The sequence below is a fragment of the Muntiacus reevesi genome, chromosome 14 (genome assembly GCF_963930625.1).
Source record: "Muntiacus reevesi chromosome 14, mMunRee1.1, whole genome shotgun sequence".
Lineage (NCBI taxonomy): Eukaryota > Metazoa > Chordata > Mammalia > Artiodactyla > Cervidae > Muntiacus > Muntiacus reevesi.
The window spans coordinates 54,258,306-54,281,364 of record NC_089262.1 but is presented as its reverse complement, the minus strand read 5'-3'; the positions used below and the strand labels follow the sequence as shown (position 1 = coordinate 54,281,364).

General features: G+C 35.7%; 1 protein-coding gene across 10 annotated transcripts in view; it reads left to right on the top strand.

The window, feature by feature from the left end:
- Positions 1–23,059, top strand: part of ADAMTS6 (ADAM metallopeptidase with thrombospondin type 1 motif 6) — a 282,617-nt gene that overhangs the window by 155,782 nt on the left and 103,776 nt on the right. For 9 of the 10 annotated variants that reach the window (XR_010659003.1, XM_065905423.1, XM_065905426.1 and 6 more), the window contains one exon: positions 15,504–15,611. Coding sequence is in view for 9 of the 10 variants with exons in the window: in XM_065905423.1 (XP_065761495.1) it covers positions 15,504–15,611 (108 nt within the window). In the remaining variant the exon portion in view is untranslated. The remainder of the gene's footprint in view (positions 1–15,503; positions 15,612–23,059) is intronic. The other variant, XM_065905425.1, reaches the window with a different exon arrangement.

Here is a 23,059-nt window from a genome sequence, read left to right as displayed (position 1 = left end):
AAGAGATTCAGATAACTTGAGAGAGGATAATAGTGAAATACTTACAAGTACATATAAGGGAAATTTAAAGAAATTGAGTTTGAGTAGCCTGTAAAACAGAAAGCTAAATGTTGGCTTCAAAATCACTTTCAGGCTTTGGAACATTTATTATAGTTTGATTGCTGGTAACAAATTGTTCTCCTTCCCCACCAAGAGCATAAAAACACAGTTGCCTTAATTTTTACAGCTGGAAGGTTGTTAATTAGGTAGTAGGAAGAATTTCAAGTTATTAAATATTAGAATTTTGTACTGAGGAAGATTGTAGAATCACTTTCCTTGAGGATTTTAAGGTGACATAAATATTCTACAATATAGTTTGATATGGGCTTAGGGAATAAAAGACATGGAATTGTTTTAACACCTCAGTATTCTTTTGGAGGGCAAAAGTATGTATTTATCAGGCATATACTTGACAAGAAGTTGATTTAATTTTTATTTTTCCTCAAATTTCAAGCCCAAATCATAGGTTTATAATCACTTGTGTTCATGGTGATCAGTAGTTTCTACTCTGGGCTTGCTTCTTCTTACTCTGGGTTTCTAAAGAATCTGCCTGTGTTGCAGGAGACCCAGGTTTGATCCCTGGGTTGAGAAGATCCCCTGGAGAAGGACATGGCGACCCACTCCAGTGTTCTTGCCTGGAGAATCCCATGGACAGGGGACTGTGCAGGCTACAGTCCACAGGCTCTCAAAGCATCAGACATGACTGAGGGACTGATACTTTCACTTGCTTCTTAGAAGTGTTTTTATAAACCATTTAATATTTTTTAATCCCTTTAGATTGATAGTTATTTAATCTGAATTTCTAGGCTAGTCTTTTGTTTATATGTATGTGTGTGTGTTTAATGTATATGTATAAAATACGCAAGTAACTATATATATATATATATATATATATATATGGCTTTTTTTTTTTTTTTAACCTTTTTAAAATCTCTTACACTTAAATTACACACATAACAGGATTAATCTGTTTAAAGCTGAAATAAGGGTACATTATTCTCTTTCTTCAAATAGTTACTAAACACCTGGAGCCAGGCCACAGGGTCACCATATGTTGGTTTTCAGTTTTCCTTTGAGTGATAAAATGATAAGTAACCTTTCTAATCACCGATGCTCCTTCTTGACCTCTTTAGTGCTCTGATCTCCCCTTTGGCCATTAGGATCTTTTATTGCAAACAGCTGTTGAGAGATTTACCAATAGGATAATGAGGACAAAGAGAATGTTTCATATCCAGAACCAGGGACCCAAGATGTCATAGGGTTAGGATTTCACAAGGGCAGAAATTTTGTGTATGTCTCTTAATTGATCTTTAGAGTTGTTTAAAAAATTGAAAGCAAAAACCATCTAGCAGTAAAAACATCATTTTCTCTTCTTATACTGTTTTAATTTCTTAATGATGTAACAATTATGAAATGGTTTTGTGTTTTTATAATATCCCTTTCCCCTATTGGAGAAGGAAATGACACCCCACCCCAGTACTCTTGCCTAGAAAATTCCATGGGCTACAATCCATGGGGTCACAAAGAGTTGGGCAGTACTGAGGGACTTCACTTTCACTTTTCACTTTCACTTTCCCCCATGTCAGCTGCTAATTTTAATTTTCTCAGGTAAATCAAAGGGCCTTTCTTCCCCCTTTTTCTTTAGCATCATTTAACAACTATAGTTACTGGAAAAGGATGGAAACACTAAGAAAGATAATTCTAATATCTTTGACTATAAAATAACCAATTATTCTATTTTGATCAAAGGAGCCCAAGTTCAGTCCTTTACAAAGTTACTTTCTTGATATCAGCTAAATTATTTTTCATAATTAGATGATTATTTTAAAACTCTACTCTCTCTATGTATTTTTGATTATGATTTATACTTGTTAATATTTTGATTGTTATTAATGTTTGCAAACTTACATCATTTGAAAAATCAAATGGAGTAGAAGTCTTGGAGTTGATATTAAAATTTTAGATAAGTTTTGAAGAGTATGTTAATAGGATCTTTAATTACATTGGAGATGTACATTCTAATGTACATGACAATGTTACATTCAGAAGTTCCAATAATAATAATGTATAGGTTGATGCCTAAGCTCATACTTTGAAAGTGAAAGTGTTAGTCGCTCAGTTGTGTCCAACTCTGTGCGGCCCTATCTATGGACTGTAGCCTACCAAGCTCCTGTCCATGGGATTCTCCAGGCAAGAACTGGAGTGGGTTGCCCTTCCCTTCTCCAGAGGGGTCTTCCCAACTCAGGAATCGAACCCAGGTCTCCCACATTGCAGGCAGATTCTTTACCATCTGAGCCTCCAGGGAAGCCCTCAAGCTCATATATTGAATGAATATATATTATGACTTAGTACATAATAATATTTTAGTATACATTTATTTATTTTAATTGGAGGCTAATTAATATTAAGCTGAAGTATCTTCCTTTAAAATACAGGTTAAGTGTAGGGTTATGATTATGTTCATAAAGGACATGAATATTGAGTGGGATTTTGAATGATGATGTTGTTGTAAGTAAACCTTTACTAATCAACCTTAATTGATCAATGACTTTATTCAGTTTTGATACACTTAGAAGAAACTGAAAAGTAGCTTAACTGTGTGGAGATATTTTAGGCATTGATATTAGACAACTTATTGAAATCTAGGTTTAGGTAGGATTGAAGCAATTGCTAAGTCTTTCTGAGCTTATGTTTCTCACACTTTCTAAAAGATTGTCATGATGAAATGAGATACAGATAAGATGCCTAGCACAGTAGTTGCCAGTATACCCTGAAAAATTATTAGTTTCTTTCTTTTTTCATGTCTACAATATTGCTGCTGAGAAGTTATTTAGTGTATGCTGCATTATCTCCAATGATGAGGAAATTATGATTGTTCAGGTCTGACTTTTGGAAGAATTTTCTCTACATTAAACCGATCTGCATAGTCCCCACCTTTTTTTTAAACCTTTTTTCCCAGTTTTATTGAAAAATAATTGGCATAGATCACTGTATAAGTTTACAGTGTACAACATGATGATTTGATTTACATATGTTGTGAAATAATTACTATAATATGCTTAGCTAGCATCTTATCATTTCATATGGGCGTCCCCGGTGGCTCAGCATTAAAGAATCTGCAGTGCAGGAGATTGAGGAGATGTAGGTTTGATTCCTGCATCGAGAAGATCCCCTGGAGGAGGGCATGGCAAACCACTCCAGTATTCTTGCCTGGAGAATCCCATGGACAGAGGAGCCCAGTGGGCTACAGTCCACAGGGTTGTAAAGATTCGGACATGACTGAAGTGACTTGCGTATGCATGCACGCATCATCTCATATGGGCTTCCCAGGTGGCTCACTGGTAAAGAATCCTCCAGCCAATGCAGGAGACATGGGTTTGACCCGTGGTTTGGAAAATCCCCTGGAGAATGAAATGACAACCCATTCTAGTATTCTTGCCTGGGAAATCCCATGGACAGAGGAGGCTGGCAGGCTCCAGTACACGTGGTCACAAAAGAATCAGACACGACTTAGCGACTAAAACAACAATCATCTCATATAGATAAAATAAAAAGAAAAGAAAAAAATTGTTCCCTTGTGATGAGAACTTTTAGAATCTACTCTTTTTTTAAGTTTGTTTTTTTTTTAATGTGGACCATTTTTAAAGTCTTTATGGAATTTGTAACAGTATTCCTTCTGTTGTTTATTTTCTGCTTTTGGGGCCTGTGAGGCATGTGGGATCTTAGCTCCTCAACCATGGATCAAATCTGTACCCACTGTATTGGAAATTGAATTCTTAACCACCAGGAAAGTTCTTTAGGATCTACTCTTTTAACAAACTTCCTGTGTACCTTCTACCTTTTATCCATTAGTTGAACTGACTTCTAAGTCAGCATACATATTTTATCTCCAATCCTATATATAATTTTTTTTTAAAGTCGTGTTTCAGAAACATGATTGAAGTAACAATCACTTCCTCAGGTACAAAAACATAAAATAGTAGATAAGTAAAACTAACAAAGGGCTTCTCAGTTTGTGCTAGGGTTAAACAACCCACCTGCCAATGCAATAGATGCAATTTGAGATGCAATTTGATCCCTGGGTCAGGAAGATCCCCTGGAGGAGGACACAAGAACCCACTCCAGTATACTTGCCTGGAGAATCCCATGGACAGAGTCGCCTGGCTGACTGTGATTCATAGGGTTGTAAAAAATCAGACACGACTGAAGCAACTTAACATGCATGCACACAAAACTAACAGAATATAATTAAATATCATTTTTTAGCTTCAGCATGTACTTCTCTGATGAGGAGAGGCACAGGTAAATTTGATATATTGTGGAATGATGCCAGTATAATGCATAAATCTTGTTTCTTCACTTAGATTGTTTCTAAGTGGATTAATGGTATGAAGCTATCAGGCAAATTTTCTTACAAAGAGAAAAATCTGTAGCATAACATTATATTCTTAGAAACATTTGAAAGTCCTATAGAATGGCCTCTTTACTGGACACAGATAGCTTAGTAGCTTGATATCCAAAACTAAGATGATGAAGTCATTAGGGCAAGTGAAGAATCTGTAAAGATGCATTCAATTTGTTTTATTTTTAAAACATTGATAGAAGCTATATCTGGAAGCCACTTACTAATATTTATGACACTGATATCTCTTGGAGGTAAAGACCTACATCTCTAAAAAGGAAGTATCGCAAGCCACAGAGTTTAAGCCTACAAAAGATCAATTGATGTGGAAAATATGGAAAGATATTAAGAGACGTGAGTTAGAATGAGTAGGTCCAATGTAAGTTGAATAGGAAGTTCTAGAAGAAAGAATGGAGAAGAGGTATATTAAAAGATTTAATGACTAAACTAATAATTTTTCTAAAACAAAGATACAAATCCTCAAAGCATAGATAAAAAAAAGAACACATAGTTACAGTGGTGGGACTGCTCTAAAGCAGAGACAAAGAGAATTCTTGAAAGCCACTAGAAAGACTTTGTCAGACAGAAACAGCAATTAGACTAGCAAGTGATTTTTCATCAGCCTCTGTAAAGTCCAGGTGTCAATGAACTTAATATCTTAAAAGGCAGATGTAAGATACACAGCGCCTAGGACTCTATATTTGACTAAAATATTACTTTTGAAATGAAAGTAAAACAAAGATATTTTCAAACAAATAAGAATGAGTCCCTTGCTATTTTCAGTTCAGTTCAGTCATGCAAGTCATGTCTGACTCTTTGTGACCCCATCAACTGCAGCACACCAGACCTCCCTGTCCATCACCAACTCCCGGAGTCTACCCAAACCCATGTCCATTGAGTCAGTGATGCCATCCAACCATCTCATCTTCCGTCGTCGCCTTCTCCTGCCATCAATTTTTCCCAGCATCAGGGTCTTTTCAAATGAGTCAGCTCTTCGCATCAGGTGGCCAAAGTACTGCAGTTTAAGCTTCAACATCAGTCCTTCCAATGAACATCCAAAACTGATCTCCTTTAGGATGGACTGGTTGGATCTCCTTGCAGTCCAAGGGACTCTCAAGAGTCTTCTCCAACACCACAGTTCAAAAGCATCAATTCTTCGGCAGTCAGCTTTCTTTATAGTCCAACTCTCACATCCATACATGACTGCTGGCAAAACCGTAGCCTTGATTAGATGGACCTTTGTTGACAAAGTGATGTCTCTGCTTTTTAATATGCTGTCTAGGTTGGTCATAACTTTCCTTCCAAGGAGTAAGCGTCTTTTAATTTCATGGCTGCAATCACCATCTGCAGTGATTTTGGAACCCCAAAAAGTAAAGTCTGACACTGTCCACTGTTTCCCCATCTATTTGCCATGAAGTGACGGGGCCGGATGCCATGATCTTAGTTTTCTGAATCTTGAGCTGTAAGTCAACTTTTTCACTCTCCTCTTTCACTTTCATCAAGAGGTTCTTTAGTTCTTCTTCACTTTCTGCCATAAGCGTGGTGTCATCTGCATATCTGAGGTTATTGATATTTCTCCCAGAAATCTTGATTCCAGCTTGTGCTTCTTCTAGCCCAGCGTTTCTCATGATATATTCTGCATATAAGTTAAATAAGCAGGGTGACAATATACAGCCTTGACATACTCCTTTTCTTACTTGGAACCAGTTTGTTGTTCCATGTCCAGTTCTAACTGTTGCTTCCTGACCTGCATACAGGTTTCTTAAGAGGCAGGTCAGGTGGTTTGGTATTCCCATCTCTTTCAGAATTTTCCACAGTTTATTGTGATCCACACAGTCAAAGGCTTTGGCATAGTCAATAAAGCAAAAGTAGATGTTTTTCTGGAACTCTTTGGTATTTTGATGATCCCGCGGATGTTGGCAATTTGATCTCTGGTTTCTCTGCCTTTTCTAAAACCAGCTTGAACATCTGGAAGATCACGGTTCACTTGTTGCTGAAGCCTGGCTTAGAGAATTTTGAGCATTAATTTACTAACATGTGAGAGGAGTGTAATTGTGCAATAGTTTAAGCATTCTTTGGCATTGCCTTTCTTTGGCATTGGAATGAAAACTGACCTTTTCCAGTCCTGTGGCCACTGCTGAGTGTTCCAAATTTGCTGGCATATTGAGTGCAACACTTTGACAGCATCATCTTTCAGGATTTGAAATAGCTCAACTGGAATTCCATCCCTCCACTAGCTTTGTTTGTAGTGATGCTTTCTAAGGCTCACTTGACTTCACATTCCAGGATTTCTGGCTCTATTTGAGTGGTCACACCATCGTGATTATCTGGCTTGTGAAGATCTTTTTTGTCAGTTCTTCTGTGTATTCTTGCCACCTCTTCTTAATATCTTCTGCTTCTGTTAGGTGCCTACTATTTCTGTCCTTTATTAAGCCCATCTTTGCATGAAATGTTCCCTTGGTATCTCTAATTTTCTTGAAGAGATCACTAGTCTTTCCCATTCTATTGTTTTCCTCTATTTCTTTGCACTGATCACTGAGGAAGGCTTTCTCATCTCTCCTTGCTTTTCTTTAGAACTCTGCATTCAAATGGGAATATGTTTCCTTTTCTCTTTTGCTTTTTGCTTCTCTCCTTTTCACAGCTATTTGTAAGGCCTCCTCAGACAGCCGTTTTGCATTTTTTGCATTTCTTTTTCTTGGGAAGGTCTTGATTCCTGTCTCCTGTACAATGTCCCGAACCTCCGTCCATCATTAATCAGGCACTCTTGTCTATTTGATCTAGTCCCTTAAATCTATTTCTCACTTCCACTGTATAGTCATAAGGGATTTGATTTAGGTCATACCTGAATGATCTAGTGGTTTTCCCCCCTTTCTTCAATTGCAGTCTGAATTTGGCAATAAGGAGTTCATGATCTGATCCACAGTCAGCTCCCGGTCTTATTTTTGCTGACTGTATAGACCTCCTCCATTTTGGGCTCAAATAATATAATCAGTCTGATTTCAGTGTTGACCATCTGGTGATGTCCACGTGTAGCATCTTCTCTTGTGTTGTTGGAAGAGGGTGTTTGCTATGATCAGTGTGTTCTCTTGGAAGAACCCTATTAGCCTTTGCCCTGCTTCATTCTGTACTCCAAGAACAAATTTGCCTGTTACTCCAGGTTTTTCTTGACTTCCTACTTTTGCATTCCAGTCCCCTATAGAGAAAATGACATCTTTTTTGGATGTTCGTTCTAGAAGGTCTTGTGGGTCTTCATAAAACTGTTCTACTTCAGCTTCTTCAGCGTTACTGGTTGGGGCATAGACTTGGATTAGCGTGATATTGGATGGTTTGCAAACTTGGAAACGAACAGAGATCATTCTGTCGTTTTTGAGATTGCATCCAAGTACTGCATTTCGAATTCTTTTGTTGTCTATGATGGCTACTCCATTTCTTCTAATGGATTTCTGCCCACGGTAGTAGATATAATGGTCATCTGAGTTAAATTCACCATTCAAGTCCATCTTAGTTTGCTGATTCCTAGAATGTCAACGTTCACTCTTGCCATCTCCTGTTTGACCACTTCCAAATGCTATTTTAATTACTGAAGAATGTATGCTGGAAGAAAGAAGTTGAATTCAGAAGATAGTGGTGGGATATAAAAAACAATTGGTTATTAAAGGCATTGGTAAACACAGAGCTATATCTAAGCACACATTTGGTTAATTTTGGAGGGTCACAAACTTAGATTTTTTGATGCTAGGAAAATTTTTCTCCAAAAGTTAACACACCAGCATAGGGGTGCTATCTCTCACATTTGCCAAGTAGGAACATTTTTATAAAGATTGCCATAAGCACACATACCCTGCACTGAGAAATTTTACAGTCTTTGTGAAATTTAGAAAGTAAAAATAATAAAATTTAGTAAATAAGGACAGTTCATTAAAATTAAAAATTAGTGAAAAATCTAAGCATATTGACAGTATTCTTCTAATTTCTTTCCCGAGTATTAATTACTTTATCCCAGAGCATTACCAATTCATGGCAATTGGGTTACATGTCTAATTATATCCTGCCTTCTCCTGTTTCTCATAAATTCTAAGTTATAGTATTATTTTTTCATAACACTAACTATATTACCTGGTGAATAGTGGATGCTCAACAAATATTCTTGAATGAATGGGAAATAAGCTGTTACTTGTTTTACCATGCAATTCTCCTAACTGATTAAATGTTGATCCTATGAGGTTAGAAATATTATTTCCAATTTTCTGTGTAATGTAACAAATTTCCCTCAATGGAGATTGTTGAGGACTTCTCTCTCCTTCCTTAATTTCAAGGGCAAACATTAAGACCCAAGTTTCTCCTAGAGAGCCTTCTCAAATGAATTGTAGGTTTACTGAAGGGAATTGTTTGCCATCAGAAATAGGCAATTATTTATTAGTTCATAGAGGTTGTGAAACTAATCTTTAAAAAATCTTACCTTATCCCATGAAGAATAATGCATATGTGAAAGAGAACTATGTTTTTCTAGAGCTCAGCTGGTGGGTAATCAAAAAAAAAAAAAGTCATCAATGCCTCACTCTAACTGTACTATATTTTTCACTGTTCAGTCACCCAGTCATGTTCTGTACTCTCTCACCTTATATATTTTATTTAGGGAAATTAACCTACCTACTATGATTGTTATACAATTTCTCCAAGAGTAAAATTGTTTCAGTATTCATTTAATTTAATTAGAGGTTGGGACCTACCTTTTGATGCTTATTCAGCAATTGATATACATATGCAATTGGAACTGATATTCGTATGCAAATATATCAACCATGGTGTAGGATTCAGTTTAGTGAAAAAAGGGTATTTCTGAAAGTGTGAAATTGTTCTCAAATTCTTTCAGAAAATGTACCTCTTGCTCTCTCAGTAAGAAATAAAATTTCCTTGGTTTTTTTTTTTGTTGTTTTTTTTTGTCTTCCAAGACAGTATTTTTTATCTTGGTATTCTTAATTGGGATTTCAAAATCTTTCTTATTCAAGCTGATATTTTAGATGAGAGGTCTATTTGAAACTTCTGCAGAGTCTCCTCCAAGATTAGTTTAACATCTTGAGCGTTTCCCCATACGTCGATTTCTTGTCCCATACTTTAAACAGCAATATGTGAAAAGTTAATACCTAGCAGATTCAAATTCCAAGGAGCCCACTAACATAATAAAATCTTTTCTTAAGAGTGGGAATCAAGCTTTCAAAATGTGTTATTCCCTGAAGCATATGAGTTCTTTATCAGAGGACTCAATTGTAGAATCTTGTGATTAAATTTTTGGAAAGAATATCTTAAGCACTTGCCATTTTAGGGTAGAGATTTTCAAGAAACTTTTGGAAAATATCAATAGAGTTTCTATAACTTGACTAAATAGTGTGTTTTCCTAATAGATACTATGAATCTTGTCCTTTACAATGATAGGATTTTCTTTGCATCAGTTCAGTTCAGTTGCTCAGTTATGTCCGACTCTTTGCGACCCCATGAATCACAGCACACCAGGCCTCCGTGTCCATCACCAACTCCTGGAGTCTACCCAAACCCATGTCCATTGAGTCGGTGATACTATCCAGCCATCTCATCCTCTGTCGTTCCCTTCTCTTTCTGCCCCCAATCCTTCCCAGCATTAGGGTCTTTTCCTATGAGTCAACTCTTCTCATGAGGTGGCCAAAGTACTGAAGTTTCAGCTTCAGCATCAATCCTTCCATTGAACACCCAGGACTGATCTTCTTTAGGATGGACTGGTTGAATCTTCTTGCATGCCAAGGGACTCTCAAGAGTCTTCTCCAACACCACAGTTCAAAAGCATTAATTTTTCGGTGCTCAGCTTTCTTCACCATGCAACTCTCACATCTATACATGACTACTGGAAAAACCATAGCCTTGACTAGATGGACCTTTGTTGGCAAAGTAATGTCTCTGCTTTTAAATATGCTATCCAGGTTGGTCATAACTTTCCTTCCAACGAGTAAGCATCTTTTAATTTCATGGCTGTGCAACCACCATGTGCATTCCGCAATACGTGAACCGTGAACTTCAGATGTTCAAGCTGGTTTTAGAAAAGGTAGAGGAACCAGAGATCAAATTGCCAACATCCTCTATATCATCAAAAAAGCAAGAGAGTTCCAGAAAAACATCTATTTCTGCTTTATTGACTATGCCAAAGCCTTTGACTATGTGGATCACAATAAACTGTGGAAAATTCTTCAAGAGATGGGAATACCAGACCATCTGACCTGTCTTTTGAGAAACCTGTATGCAGGTCAGGAATCAACAGTTAGAACTGGACACAGAACAACAGGATGGTTCCAAATAAGAAAAGGAGTATGTCAAGGCTGTAGAATATCACCCTGTTTATTTAACTTATATGCAGAGTACATCATGAGAAATGCTGGGCTAGAAGAAGCACAAGCTGGAATCAAGATTGCCGGGAGAAATATCAATAACCTCAGATATGCAGATGACACCACCCTTATGGCAGAAAGTGAAGAAGAACTAAAAAGCCTCTTGATGAAAGTGAAGGAGGAGAGTGAAGAAGTTGGCTTAAATCAGCATTCAGAAAGCTAAGATCATGGCATCTGGTCCCATCACTTCATGGGAAATAGGTGGGGAAACAGTGGACACAGTGTCAGACTTTATTTTTTTTTACTCCAGTCTAAAGACATTTTAGGCTTCTTTTCTTCTGTCTAAAGTAAGATTTAGACCTAATGAAGATGTTAGTCAGTTGTATCAGACTCTTTGTGATCCCACGGACTATGGCCCGCCAGACTCCTCTATCCATGGATTTCTTCAGGCAAGAATACTGCAGTGGGTAGCCATTCCCTTCTCCAGGGGATCTTCCCAACCCAGGGATTGAACCCAGGCAGATTCTTTACTGTCAATTCTTTACTACAGAAAGATTCTTTACTCTAGAGCCACCAGAGAATCTCTTATGCCTAATAAAAATAATAAAATATCAAGAATATAGTCAAGGATTATAACTTTGTTAGTAATTTCTCAATCATTATCCTAACAGTGCTTTCTGTTTTTGTGAATATATTTCTCTTTGAAATGAGAGTTTATATTTGTATTGAGTATTTTTTGATACTCAATATTTTGAAAATATATTTTGATAATATATTTGATATCTGAAATGAGTATTTTTGATGTATTATATATTTTAAGAGCATAAAATAGTAATCCTACTGCTTTTAAATAAACTAAGAGAATATATTTAGGAGCATATAGTAAAAAACCATCTCCTATGGAAAAGGAAGAATAAATTAGTACAAATAGCTTTCCATTTAAACAGAAACTGAAACTTTGAAAGAAAGAAGAATTTGTAATATGTTGGATTGTAGGACAGAAAGTTTTATCTTTATATTATGATCCACAGCACATGTTTTTCTTTTCTGGGGTTTTAACTTTCTTCTGGCTCAATAATTCTCCACATGGGATTTAAAGTAGATAAATTAGGTATAATAGATGAATTTTTTAGAGTATTTTAAAAGTCTAATATAAATTTTGCTTCTTTCTCTGCCTGGTGGAGTGAAACACCTTAAAGAGGGGCCCCAAAAGATCCTTCCCTTTTGCTATGTTCTATAGGGCATCCCTGTTTTTTGCAATGATTAACTAGTGAATTCAGTATGTTACCACTGTATTTCTGAATTGTGTTTATGTGGCAGAAATTATTTTTCAAAAGTTTTAATTAAGATACAGTTGACAAGTAACATAATATTAGTTTCAGGTGTACAACATAATGATTCAATATTTTTATATATTGCAAAATTATCGTGACAATAAATATTAATATGTATCACCATAAACAATTTTTTTTCTTGTGATATGTGGCATAAGTTCTTACATTTATGCTTTGAGAATAAAAGAGCAGTTGGGGAGTAATAGCAATAGAATTGAATGTTGCATATAAATGCATCTTTACACTCCAGATTAATATGTTCTTACTGCAAATTTATATATTATATATTGGTTCCAGTTTAAATTGAAAACTTTTAATGTCACTAATGATGCTAGTTCGTTGTTGTTTTTCAGTTGCTCAGTCGTGTCCAACTCTTTGCAGCCCCGTGGATTGTAGCACCCTAGGCTTCCCTGTCCTTCACCATCTCCCGGAGTTTGCTAAAACTTGTGTCCGTTGATTCAGAAATGCTATCCAACCATCTGATCTTCTCTCATCTGTTCTCCTCCTTCCTTGAGTCTTTCCCAGCATCAGGGTCTTTTCCAATGAGTTGGCTCTATGCATCAGGTGGCCTAACTATTGGAGTTTCAGCATCAGCCATTCCAATTAATATTCAGGGTTGATTTCCTTTGGATTGACTGGTTTGATCTCCTGACTGTTCAAGGCACTCTTAAGAGTCTTCTCCAACACCACAGTTCGAAGGTATTAATTCTTCAGCACTCTCCCTTTTATATTGTCCAGCTCTCACATCCTTACATGACTGCTGGAAAAACGATAGCTTTGACTCTACGAACCTTTGTAGGCAAACTAATGTCTTTGCCTTTTAGTACACTATCTAAGTTTGTCCTAGCTTTTCTTCCAAGGAGCAAACATCTTTTAATTTCATGGCTGCAGTCACTGTCCACAGTGATTTTGGAGCCCCAGAAAATAAAGTCCACCACTCTTTCCATTGTTTCCCCGTCTTTTTGCCTTGAAGTGATGGAACCAAATGCCATGATCTTTGTGTTTTGAATGTTGAGTTTTAAGCCAGCTTTTTCACTGTCCTCTTTTATCTTCATCAAGAAGCTCTTTAGTTCCTCTTTGCTTTCTGCCATAAGGGTTGTGTCATCTGCATATCTGAGGTTATTGATGTTTCTACTGGCAGTCTTGATTCCAGCTTGTGCTTCATCCAACCCAGCATTTCACATGATTACCCTGTGTGTAAGTTAAGTAAGCAGGGTGACAGTGAATAGCCTTGACATACTCCCTTCCCGGTTTGGAACCAGTCCGTTGTTCATGTCCAGTTCTGTTGCTTCTTGACCTGCATACAGGTTTCTCAGTAGGCAGATCAGGTGGTCTGGTATTCCCATCTCTTTAAGAATTTTCCACAGTTTTTTGTGATCTACATAGTCAAAGGCTTTAGCATAATCAATGAAACAGAAGTAGATGTTTTTCTGGAACTCTCTAGCTTTTTCTGTGATCCAGGGGATGTTGGCAATTTGATCTCTGATTCCTCTCCCTTTTGCAAACCCAGCTTGAATGTCTAGAAGTTCTTGGTTCATGTACTTTGAAACCTAGTGTGGGGGATTATGAGCATTACTTTGTTAGTGTGTTTAATGAGTGCAATTATGCAACAGTTTGAACATTCTTTGGTGTTGCCCTTCTTTGGGATTGGAATGAAAACTGACCTTTTCCAGTCCTGTGGCCACTGCTGAGTTTTCCAAATTTGCTGGCATATTGAGTGCAGCACTTCAACAGCATCATCTTTTAGATTTGAAATAGCTCAGCTGGAATTTCATCACCTTCACTAGCTTTGTTTGTAATGATGCTTCCTAAGGCCCTCTTGACTTCACACTCCAGGATGTCTGGCTCTAGGTGAGTGATCATACCATTGTGATTTTCTGGGTCATTAATATCTTTTTTGTATCGTTCTTATGTGTATTTTTGCCCCCTCTTCTTAATATCTTCTGCTTCTGTTAGGTTCATACTGTCTCTGTCCTTTATTATTCTCATCTTTGCTTGGACTGTTCCCTTGGTTTCTCTTATTTTCTTGAAGAGATCTCTAGTCTTTCCCATTCTATTATATTCCTTTATTTCTTTGCATTATTCACTTAAAAACACTTTCTTATCTCTCCTTACTGTTCTCTGGAACTCTGCATTCAGATGGGTATACGTTTCCCTTTCTCCTTTGCCTTTTGCTTCTCTTCTTTTCTCAGTTATTTTTAAGGCCTCCTTAGACAACCTTTTTGCCTTTTTTGCATTTCTTTTCTTGGGGATGTTTTTGATCACTGCCTCCTGCTAGTTGGTGAGCATATATTAGAAACACCTAAAAATTTTCAGTATTTTCTCCAAAGTAATCTTTTTGGCCATTCTGTTCAAATGCTTTATTTTAGTATATGTTAGACAGCTTATTTTAAAATCTGATAGATTAATATGGGCATGCATGCTCAGTCATTTCAGTTGTGTCCAACTCTTTGCAACTCCATGGACTGTAGCCTTCCAGGCTCCTCTGTCCATGCGATTCTGCAGTCAAGCACACTGGGGTGGGTTGCCATGCCCTTCTGCAGGAGATCTTCCTGGCCTAAGGATTGAACCCGTAGCTCTGTGTCTCCTGCGTTGCAGGCAGATTCTTTACCCACTGAGCCACCTCGGATGTGTGAACAAAATGAGATATTTTAACTTGCCAGCATTACAGTTAAATGTTGCAATTCTCCTGTGCTGGAGTGGGGTAGTGAGAAGTCATAATCAAGAAGACAGAACAGCTCCAAATAACATCGGAAATATATCAGTTATGGAAATGGCACATAAATAGCAGCATTTGTTCAAAACCAAATTTCCCTTTCATGAAAGTGGGCTACATTGATGAACTGCAAATAACATTGCTAGAATGTTCTTTTGGCATATAATAATTTTAGAAATCACTCCCTGTACATTCCCATAATCTCTCTTTTTTAAAAAATACTCTTTAGTAGAATATTTCATTAGGTCTAGGAAATTACCTACTTGGCAACTCTATTAGTTTGAAAGTTTGTACTATCGTATGTTTTGGGGAATAATAAACTTATGTGTCCTTTCCACATATTCTTTCCTTCTCACTACTCTCTATTAATAGAATTTGTGTACATTATTTTAAAAAGAGTCTGATCAGTATTAAAAATGAAGATATACTTTATCTATTGAAAAAAGACTTATGAAGACATATATTAAAAAGTATTCTGTGAAAGGGATAACCTACCTTCCAAAAGGACCTCCTCTAAAATCCTCATCTCTGATGCTTCAGTACCAGCAAGAGAAAAGTAATGCTTAATATGGCTTATATACTGTGGGTATTTTTTATGGACAAATGGATATGATTTTTGTCTCTACTTCTGATCAACTTGCTTTTGCCTTCTTTCCTAGGAAGTGTGTAGAGAGCTCTGGTGTCTCAGCAAAAGCAACCGCTGTGTCACCAACAGTATTCCAGCAGCCGAGGGAACACTCTGTCAAACTGGGAATATTGAAAAGGGGGTAAGCTCAAAAGATTCATTAGCTTTTAACATGTAGACTAAATTGACAGATTTCTTGTTTTGATATTCAGCCACTGGAAAATCATGCATACTAATTAAAATGTGCTTGAGAAGATAGTAATTTTCTAGCCTAATGAATTATCTTGATATCTGCAAATATCCATTGTTTAGGAAAGTATACTGAGTATTTTGTGAGTCAGTTTCATCTTTCTATATGTATACGTTTGAGCTATATTCTCACAAAAAAAGCCCAACAGCAGTCTTATTTAATAGAGTCTGTTTAGCCATATGGCTGTTTTTTTACAACAATTTCCAAGAAAATTATGTGATCCTAAAATAGATTTTATAACTGTAGTCTAATGAGTCATTTTTAAATTGTAATATGAGAGAAAGATCTAATAGTAGAAGAATAATTTATTGAGCATAGAAATGATTGCTAAATAATTTTTAGTATCATTAGCCTAGTTTTCAAAAACTGTAATTATTAGGAATTGTTTAAACAGATAAGAATATTTTAGGCTATTCTTGAAAATCTTTAGGAATTGCTATATATGTGATTCTAAAATTTATTGCTATGGACTGAGTTTACAACAGTAACTACACTATCATCTATTCTCAGTTCTGACTTCTTCCATGTTAGTTGGTCTAGTTTCAACAAAAATTATAGTGAATTTCAGCTTGAAATCTGATGTTTAAATAAAAAGAATGAAAGCTTTTGGGCAGCTGTCACAGTTTATTAATCCTTGCTGATGGCTTCGTTCAGGACCCATGACCTAGTGCCATGTTGATGGTTTTTCCATGCTGAGTTTGAAAATGTTGGTAAATTATGCTAAATGTATAAATTGATAGAGTCATTTTTAAAAGATTAAGAATCTTTTTTTGAATCTTTTGTAAGTAGCCAATAAAAATACAGAGACCTTCACACACTATCAAAAATTCCTTCTGTTTTTTCATAGATGTAATAGAAATATTAGGAACCACGTTCTTGAAACAATAGTCTAGGTTTATTCTGGAACCAACAATTCTTGTCAATGACAAGCATCACTCTGTACTTAAAAGAAATACACAAGTGTAAAGGGAAAGTCACAGTGAGAATCGGTTTCTTTACTTGCCATTGATTGATGATGATTCTTGTGATTTACACCAGCAGCTCACTGTTTCTATTTGCCTATAATAATACTGTCACTAGACCTGATGTCTCTTTTTATTTTACTTTAATTTTTAACCCAAAGCATGAAGAACTCATTCTTTTAAACACTTAAGAGCTCTCTTGAAAGCATCTGTAAATTATATGATCACTCTAATTAGGTAAACCACAAGTAGTGGCTATCTGAGAACCCAACTCAGTCATCTTTATGGCAAACACAGTTAATATCTCATAATTTGTGCTTAACAGCAGGGCTCTGAAATATCATATTTTAAAGCTTATGTGCATATAATTGATAGAGATGTCATTTACATATGCATTACAGTTTTGAAGGCTACTTAGAAAATGTTCTAAATAATATCAAAGCTAACAATATTGAATTTAAAGTTAGATTAGCAAATAGAAGGGAAATATAATTATTTCTAAGCATAAGTAAGAATAAACACAGACAAGAGAAAGTTAATCAAATGGGGCAAAAATGTATTTGATTTCTAAAGATTCAATTTCTTAACCTAGGCTAATGGTTGTCAACTTTTTAATCGTTAAATACTTTGTTTAAATGCATTCTACATAATTCTGTTATATTTGAAAACAATGGAAATGCTTAGGTTTAAAGAACCCCTTGCCTGCTGCCTTACCCTCTCCTTATAATCGTCTCAGCTTCCAGCGGACTTTGGCACAACAACTTGCACTCCGTTAAAGTCTATTTAAGAACTTGTAAGTGTAGCAAAGTTTGCCTACCAAGAGGTCATTAATATTCACAAGTACTAATATTAGAGTACAATTTCATAAAGTCAAAACTTTGGATTTTATCATCTCAAATTAATATGTAAAATAAATCTTAGCTGTTCTTCCAAAGTCATGGAAGGTCTATAGATAGAATAGCCTTAGAAGATTTTTAAATGAATGAATGAAAAAAAACAATTAAACATAAAAACTCTTAGAAATAGAAAGGACAGAGTGCTAGGAGAAGACTCTCAAAATATCCCTATCATTAATTTTGAATTTATGAAAAAATTTTGAAAGCTAGATCATCTTACATTTTTTCCCCAACTTGCATTTTTAAGGGAGAAAAGTACAAAGAACTATTCATGTGAGCTGAATTTATTTTATTTTTCACTTACTGCATTTGCTTTGTTATCTGTTTATGAATTTTTATTGTTGTTGATCTCAAGCTGCTTTTTTCCTTAGAGAAGCATGGTACTATTAACAAATGCAGATTTTCCTCTTAAAGCTATACCTATTTGGGTATTAGGGCTTCCCAGGTGTCACGAGAGGTAAAGAACCCACCTGCCAGTGCAGGAGACATAAGAGACAAAGGTTCAATCCCTGGGTTGGAAAGATCCCTTGGAGGAGGGCATAGCAACCCACTCTAGCATTCTTGCCTGGAGAATGGCTCCTAAGCACAGAGGAGCCTGGCAGACTGCAGTCCATAGGGTTGCAGAGTTGGACAGGATTGAAGCAACTGGGCATGCACACAAATTTGGATATTAAATAAGAGCCCAAAATTTAATTCAAACAAAAATAGCCATGCAAACACTTAGTAACAAAATTAAAGCAAAGTTTTCAGTTGGTCTGGTCAACTTTGTGTAACCAGTCTGTATTCGTGCCATCTATACATAGTTGACATTATCAGTAATAATGGTTATAAATGATAATGAATAGTTTTATACTTACACTGTGCCATGCACATATTTGTTCTGTTTACTGTTGACAAAAATCTTCTACAGTGGGTACTGTTTTAATTCCATTTTACAGATGAAGAAAGTAAAACTTGAAAGCCTAAGATTACATAGCAATTGAGTAGTAAAGCTGAGATTCTAGCCCAGGTCTTTCTGATTCCAAAGTTGAAAACTGTCCCTCTCTACTGCCTCTGGTTATACTTTACTTTCAAATGGGAAATTATGTGGAATAAAAGGCAAATTTTCACTGTCAGAGGAATGCTGAGTCACTGAGCCTGAAATGGTTTAACAATATGTTTTACCCTTTCTTACTAAGTGGATTTTTCATTTATTTACTTGTAACAGTTTGTTATCTCTGGAATCACAATAAAAAGGCCCCTGGACAGAACATTGAGCTAAATATATATGGTAGTTGGCAAAATAATGAGTTGGCAAAATAATGAATCTTACTTTAAAGTGAGAGAAAATCTATTTTTACATATTTCATAGAGGTAGAGTGAGAATGGAATGAGATACTATCTTGGTGAGCTTTTTGTTGGCTTCCTCAGAGGAATGGTGCTAATATATGTTACTAGAACATCATCATTACTTTTCATTATTATGTGCCAACCTTAGATGGTGGTGGGCAGAAAATTATTTGCCAGACTGTCTTAACTGGTAGTAATGAGCATCACAGACTGTAAGCATGAGTTTGTGTGTCTCAGAAACATGAATAGTATATCACAACCTCTGATCTTAATTCTGAATTTCAAAACTACTCTCAGCAGAAGGAACAAGAAAGAACCTATATCCTGTCTAGCCAACAGGATAAAACCAAAGCTGCTCATAGTTTTTTAAATAAATCTTTTTTTTAAAAGGTTGGGGGAGGGGAGAAATATGGCTCAAGTGATAGCATAGACATATCCAGAGGACTGGATCCACAATGATCTCGTCAAACTCTGGCTGCAAAAGATACGGGATCTTTGCCCGGGGGCGCAGTTCCACAAATGTTCCATGTAAGTATGGGAACTGTTCCATGCACATTTAGCAGATGGAGTAAGAAATATGGCCAAAAAATTAAAAACTGATCTTTGCGTGAGTCCTGGGGGGTCTGACATCGCTATTACAGCCATTGGATGTTTGCCTGAATAAGCCATTCAAGGGCTGAATAAGAACCATATGGTCTGAATGGATGTGCTCTGGGACAGTAGCATTAACCAAAGAAGGAAATTTGATGAGCCCAGACAGTGCACTGGTACTGTATGTCCATGGGTCACACTCCTACAAATCAGTCAGTATAACTTGTAGTAAAAGAGTTTTCGTTAGACATGCCATCAGCAATAGCCCTTTGGACAGAACTCGGAGGGATGCCATATTTGTTGAAATAGTAAACAAAGATCTACACTATAAAAATTCTGATAGTAGTGTTGGCATTGTTACTAAACAGGATATTAAGGATAATCAAAACCCAGCTCTTGTAAGCTCTGATGGTGACCACAAAGAACATTTCATATACTTGGTTTATTGCCAAAATATTAATTTAATGATTCTACAAGACCCAATTAGAGACACAGTCCAGAATTTAGGCTTACATATATATGACATTGATTCCTAATATTTTTGCATGATAAACACAAGACTAGATTAGATAATTAGATAATTAGAATAGAATTATTAAATGTCCTTTTAAAGCACCGACTATATAATTGGACATTTGCAGTCTTAGATCTTCATTCTCTTAGAGTAGAATTTAATATGTTTTGACTGGGTCCCAAACTATAAACACAGGAAGTGAAGAAAGAATAACTCTTCCAATTGCTCTAGAAATTTGAATTGTATGGAATGACAAGTTCTGATTTAGGATTTGGGCTGAAATAAACTTTAGCATTCCCACACCTGCACAGTGAAAGATAAGCCTTCTAATAGCACTGTGCTCCAACTCTCAGGTTTTCTGATTTGGGAAGAATGTTCTATATTGAATCACCAATATTACATCCTTTAAAATCTTAGGATTTCCTTAGAATTATCTTATTCCAGATGCTGGCTAGACCCAGTGCTGGCTATGGTACAAGATCTTCCATAATTACATCCTAAAATATATCTAGTTTAAAAAATTTATTTTAAAATACTGTGTGTATACTTATTCTGAAATTTTACTTTGTAGAATTCTGACAAATTTTCAAAGTTAGATTGTTTGATTTATAATATTAATAAAATTCGGTGGCTTAACAGAAAGAAATGTTTAATGATGAATAAGTGTTTCTTAAGAAAAATTTTAAAGCCTCACTGGAATATATCGTCTTTCTAGATAGTTTTAAAGACATATTTCTTTTATTTAGAAGGAATGTGAAAAGCAAGAATGAGCAGTACGAAATTTTATGTTTGTAATGTGATAGTTTCACTTCTTTCACCTTTCTGAATCTGGTTAAACACACCTGAATTAGCGAAAAGAAGGTCAAATTTATCTACTGTATCTGGATAGTTTAGGCTAAAGTAATATGACTGATATTTAGAATAGTACAAAATCACTAGATTGGATATAACCCTTGAGAATAAAAATTGAAAACTAGTTTCCCTCTGAATATTTAACTTTTGTAGTTTAAGAAATGAAGTAAAACTCTATGTCTGTGGAAATAGAACTTTTACAGTTTGGGCATCTTCAGGTTAAAAAAGGGTAAAAATAGAAAATACAAATCTCAGAATTCTCACCTTTAGTGTGCTTATAGGATTTGTGTACTTAAAGTTTATTTGGTGTAATCTAATTATATTAATTATGACTTACATTAAAATCTTAGTATAGATTGATTATCATCTTCATCTAGAAAATTAGCTCAAATAACTTGATCCACATGTAGTTCCCTATAGGTTTCTTAAAAAACTTAGTAAGTTAAATGAGTTTCTTCTCTTAAAATCATGTACTACATTAAGATACATAATACTACCAGGAGAGGTAGCAAAAATTCCAGAGATCCTTTCCTGTAAACACAAGGTTGAGAGGAAAGTAAATAAGCACAAAAGAACATTTTGCCAGAGAGCAAACCTAAACAAGTCATTTGATAGATTTTTAACTTCTTTGATGTCTGTATAGAACTAATTTCCGTAGTCATCCTAATCCAAACCATATTATAATCAAAAACTGGAATTAATCCCCATTTTGTAGTTAGGGAAACTAACGAAAAGAAACAAAGGACTTGCTTTGGACCGAAGAAGGATGTTGCTAAAATGAGAACTGAAGTTTGTAACAGGCTCCACACAGACTTCCCTGGTGGGCTTCCCTGGTGGCTCAGATGGTAAAGAATCCGCCTGCAATGTGGGAGACCTGGGTTTGATCCCTGGGTTGGGAAGATCCCCTGGATCTTGGCAACCCACTCCAGTATTCTTGCCATTGGGAATCCCCATGGACAGAGGAGCCTGGTGGGCTACAGTCCATGGGGTGGCAAAGAATCTGACCCGACTGAGCGACTAAAATCAACACACTGACTGAAGACTAAGTTGTTAATTAATTACTAAACTAGACACTAGTCTCTTGTCAACTGCTAAATGGCTGATACTTATTATTATGAATTCTTCATTCTTTACCCAATTTATGTTATTTAACTTTATGATATAATTGTCTATTATATTATGACTGTAGAATAGATATAATCTATAGCATGAATTTTCACAATAAAAGGTTTTAGCAAACCGCTTACAGAATACTGCTGCTATGTATATTATTAATTAATGGTAAAAACTGAGCAACATTTTACAAACTGAATATTTGTATTTATCTTGTACCTTAAGTATACATTTTAAAAGGAAAACAAGAGACTTTATGTGATTTCTTTCCCCGTGCTGTATTTTGTGAGCATCTAGAAAACATGTCAAAAAATATTATTTAATATTTTAGAACCTATATCTTTCAGTGTTTTTGTGGCCTTCACAATTTCATGCCTTAAAAAAATGCACAAAGTGGAATTTTTTCCTCTACTAATTATAAGAATATTCAAGGAAGTATGAAAAAACATATATATATGCTTGCAGCTAATTGAATTTTTAAAAAATCTCTAGTGTTATTTTGTATTTTATGTAGTAAAAACAGTTCGATAAAGTATATTAGCATATTCTTTAATATCTTCAGATGTATAGTCCTACACCTCCAATTGATTTTTCCCCACATTTTTTATGTGTATTTGGACAGCAAATCCTTTTCTCTCAGTAAGTGATCTTGGGCAAGTCAACCTTCTTAGATTCTAGTTGCCTCATATGAAAGAATGTAGTGCTTAGATCACATAAATTTTAAAGTCTTTTTGAGCTTTAAGTGCAGCTCTGTGATTATATAAGATAAATGTAAAATCAAATTTTATTCTTATTTGAAATCAGTAATGCTAAGTTTCCGACTTAAAAATATGCAAATTTGGAATTTTTAAGTGTTCGGTCGGTTCAATCTCTCTGTCATGTCTGACTCTTTGCGACCCCATGGACTGCAGTACACCAGATTTCCCTGTCCATTATGAACTCCCCAGAGCTTACTCAAGCTCATGTCCATTGAGTCGGTGATGTCATCCACCCATCTCATCCTCTTTCATCCCCTTCTCCTGCCGCCTTCAATCAGTCCCAGTATCAGGGTCTTTTCAAATGAGTCAGTTATTCACATCAGTT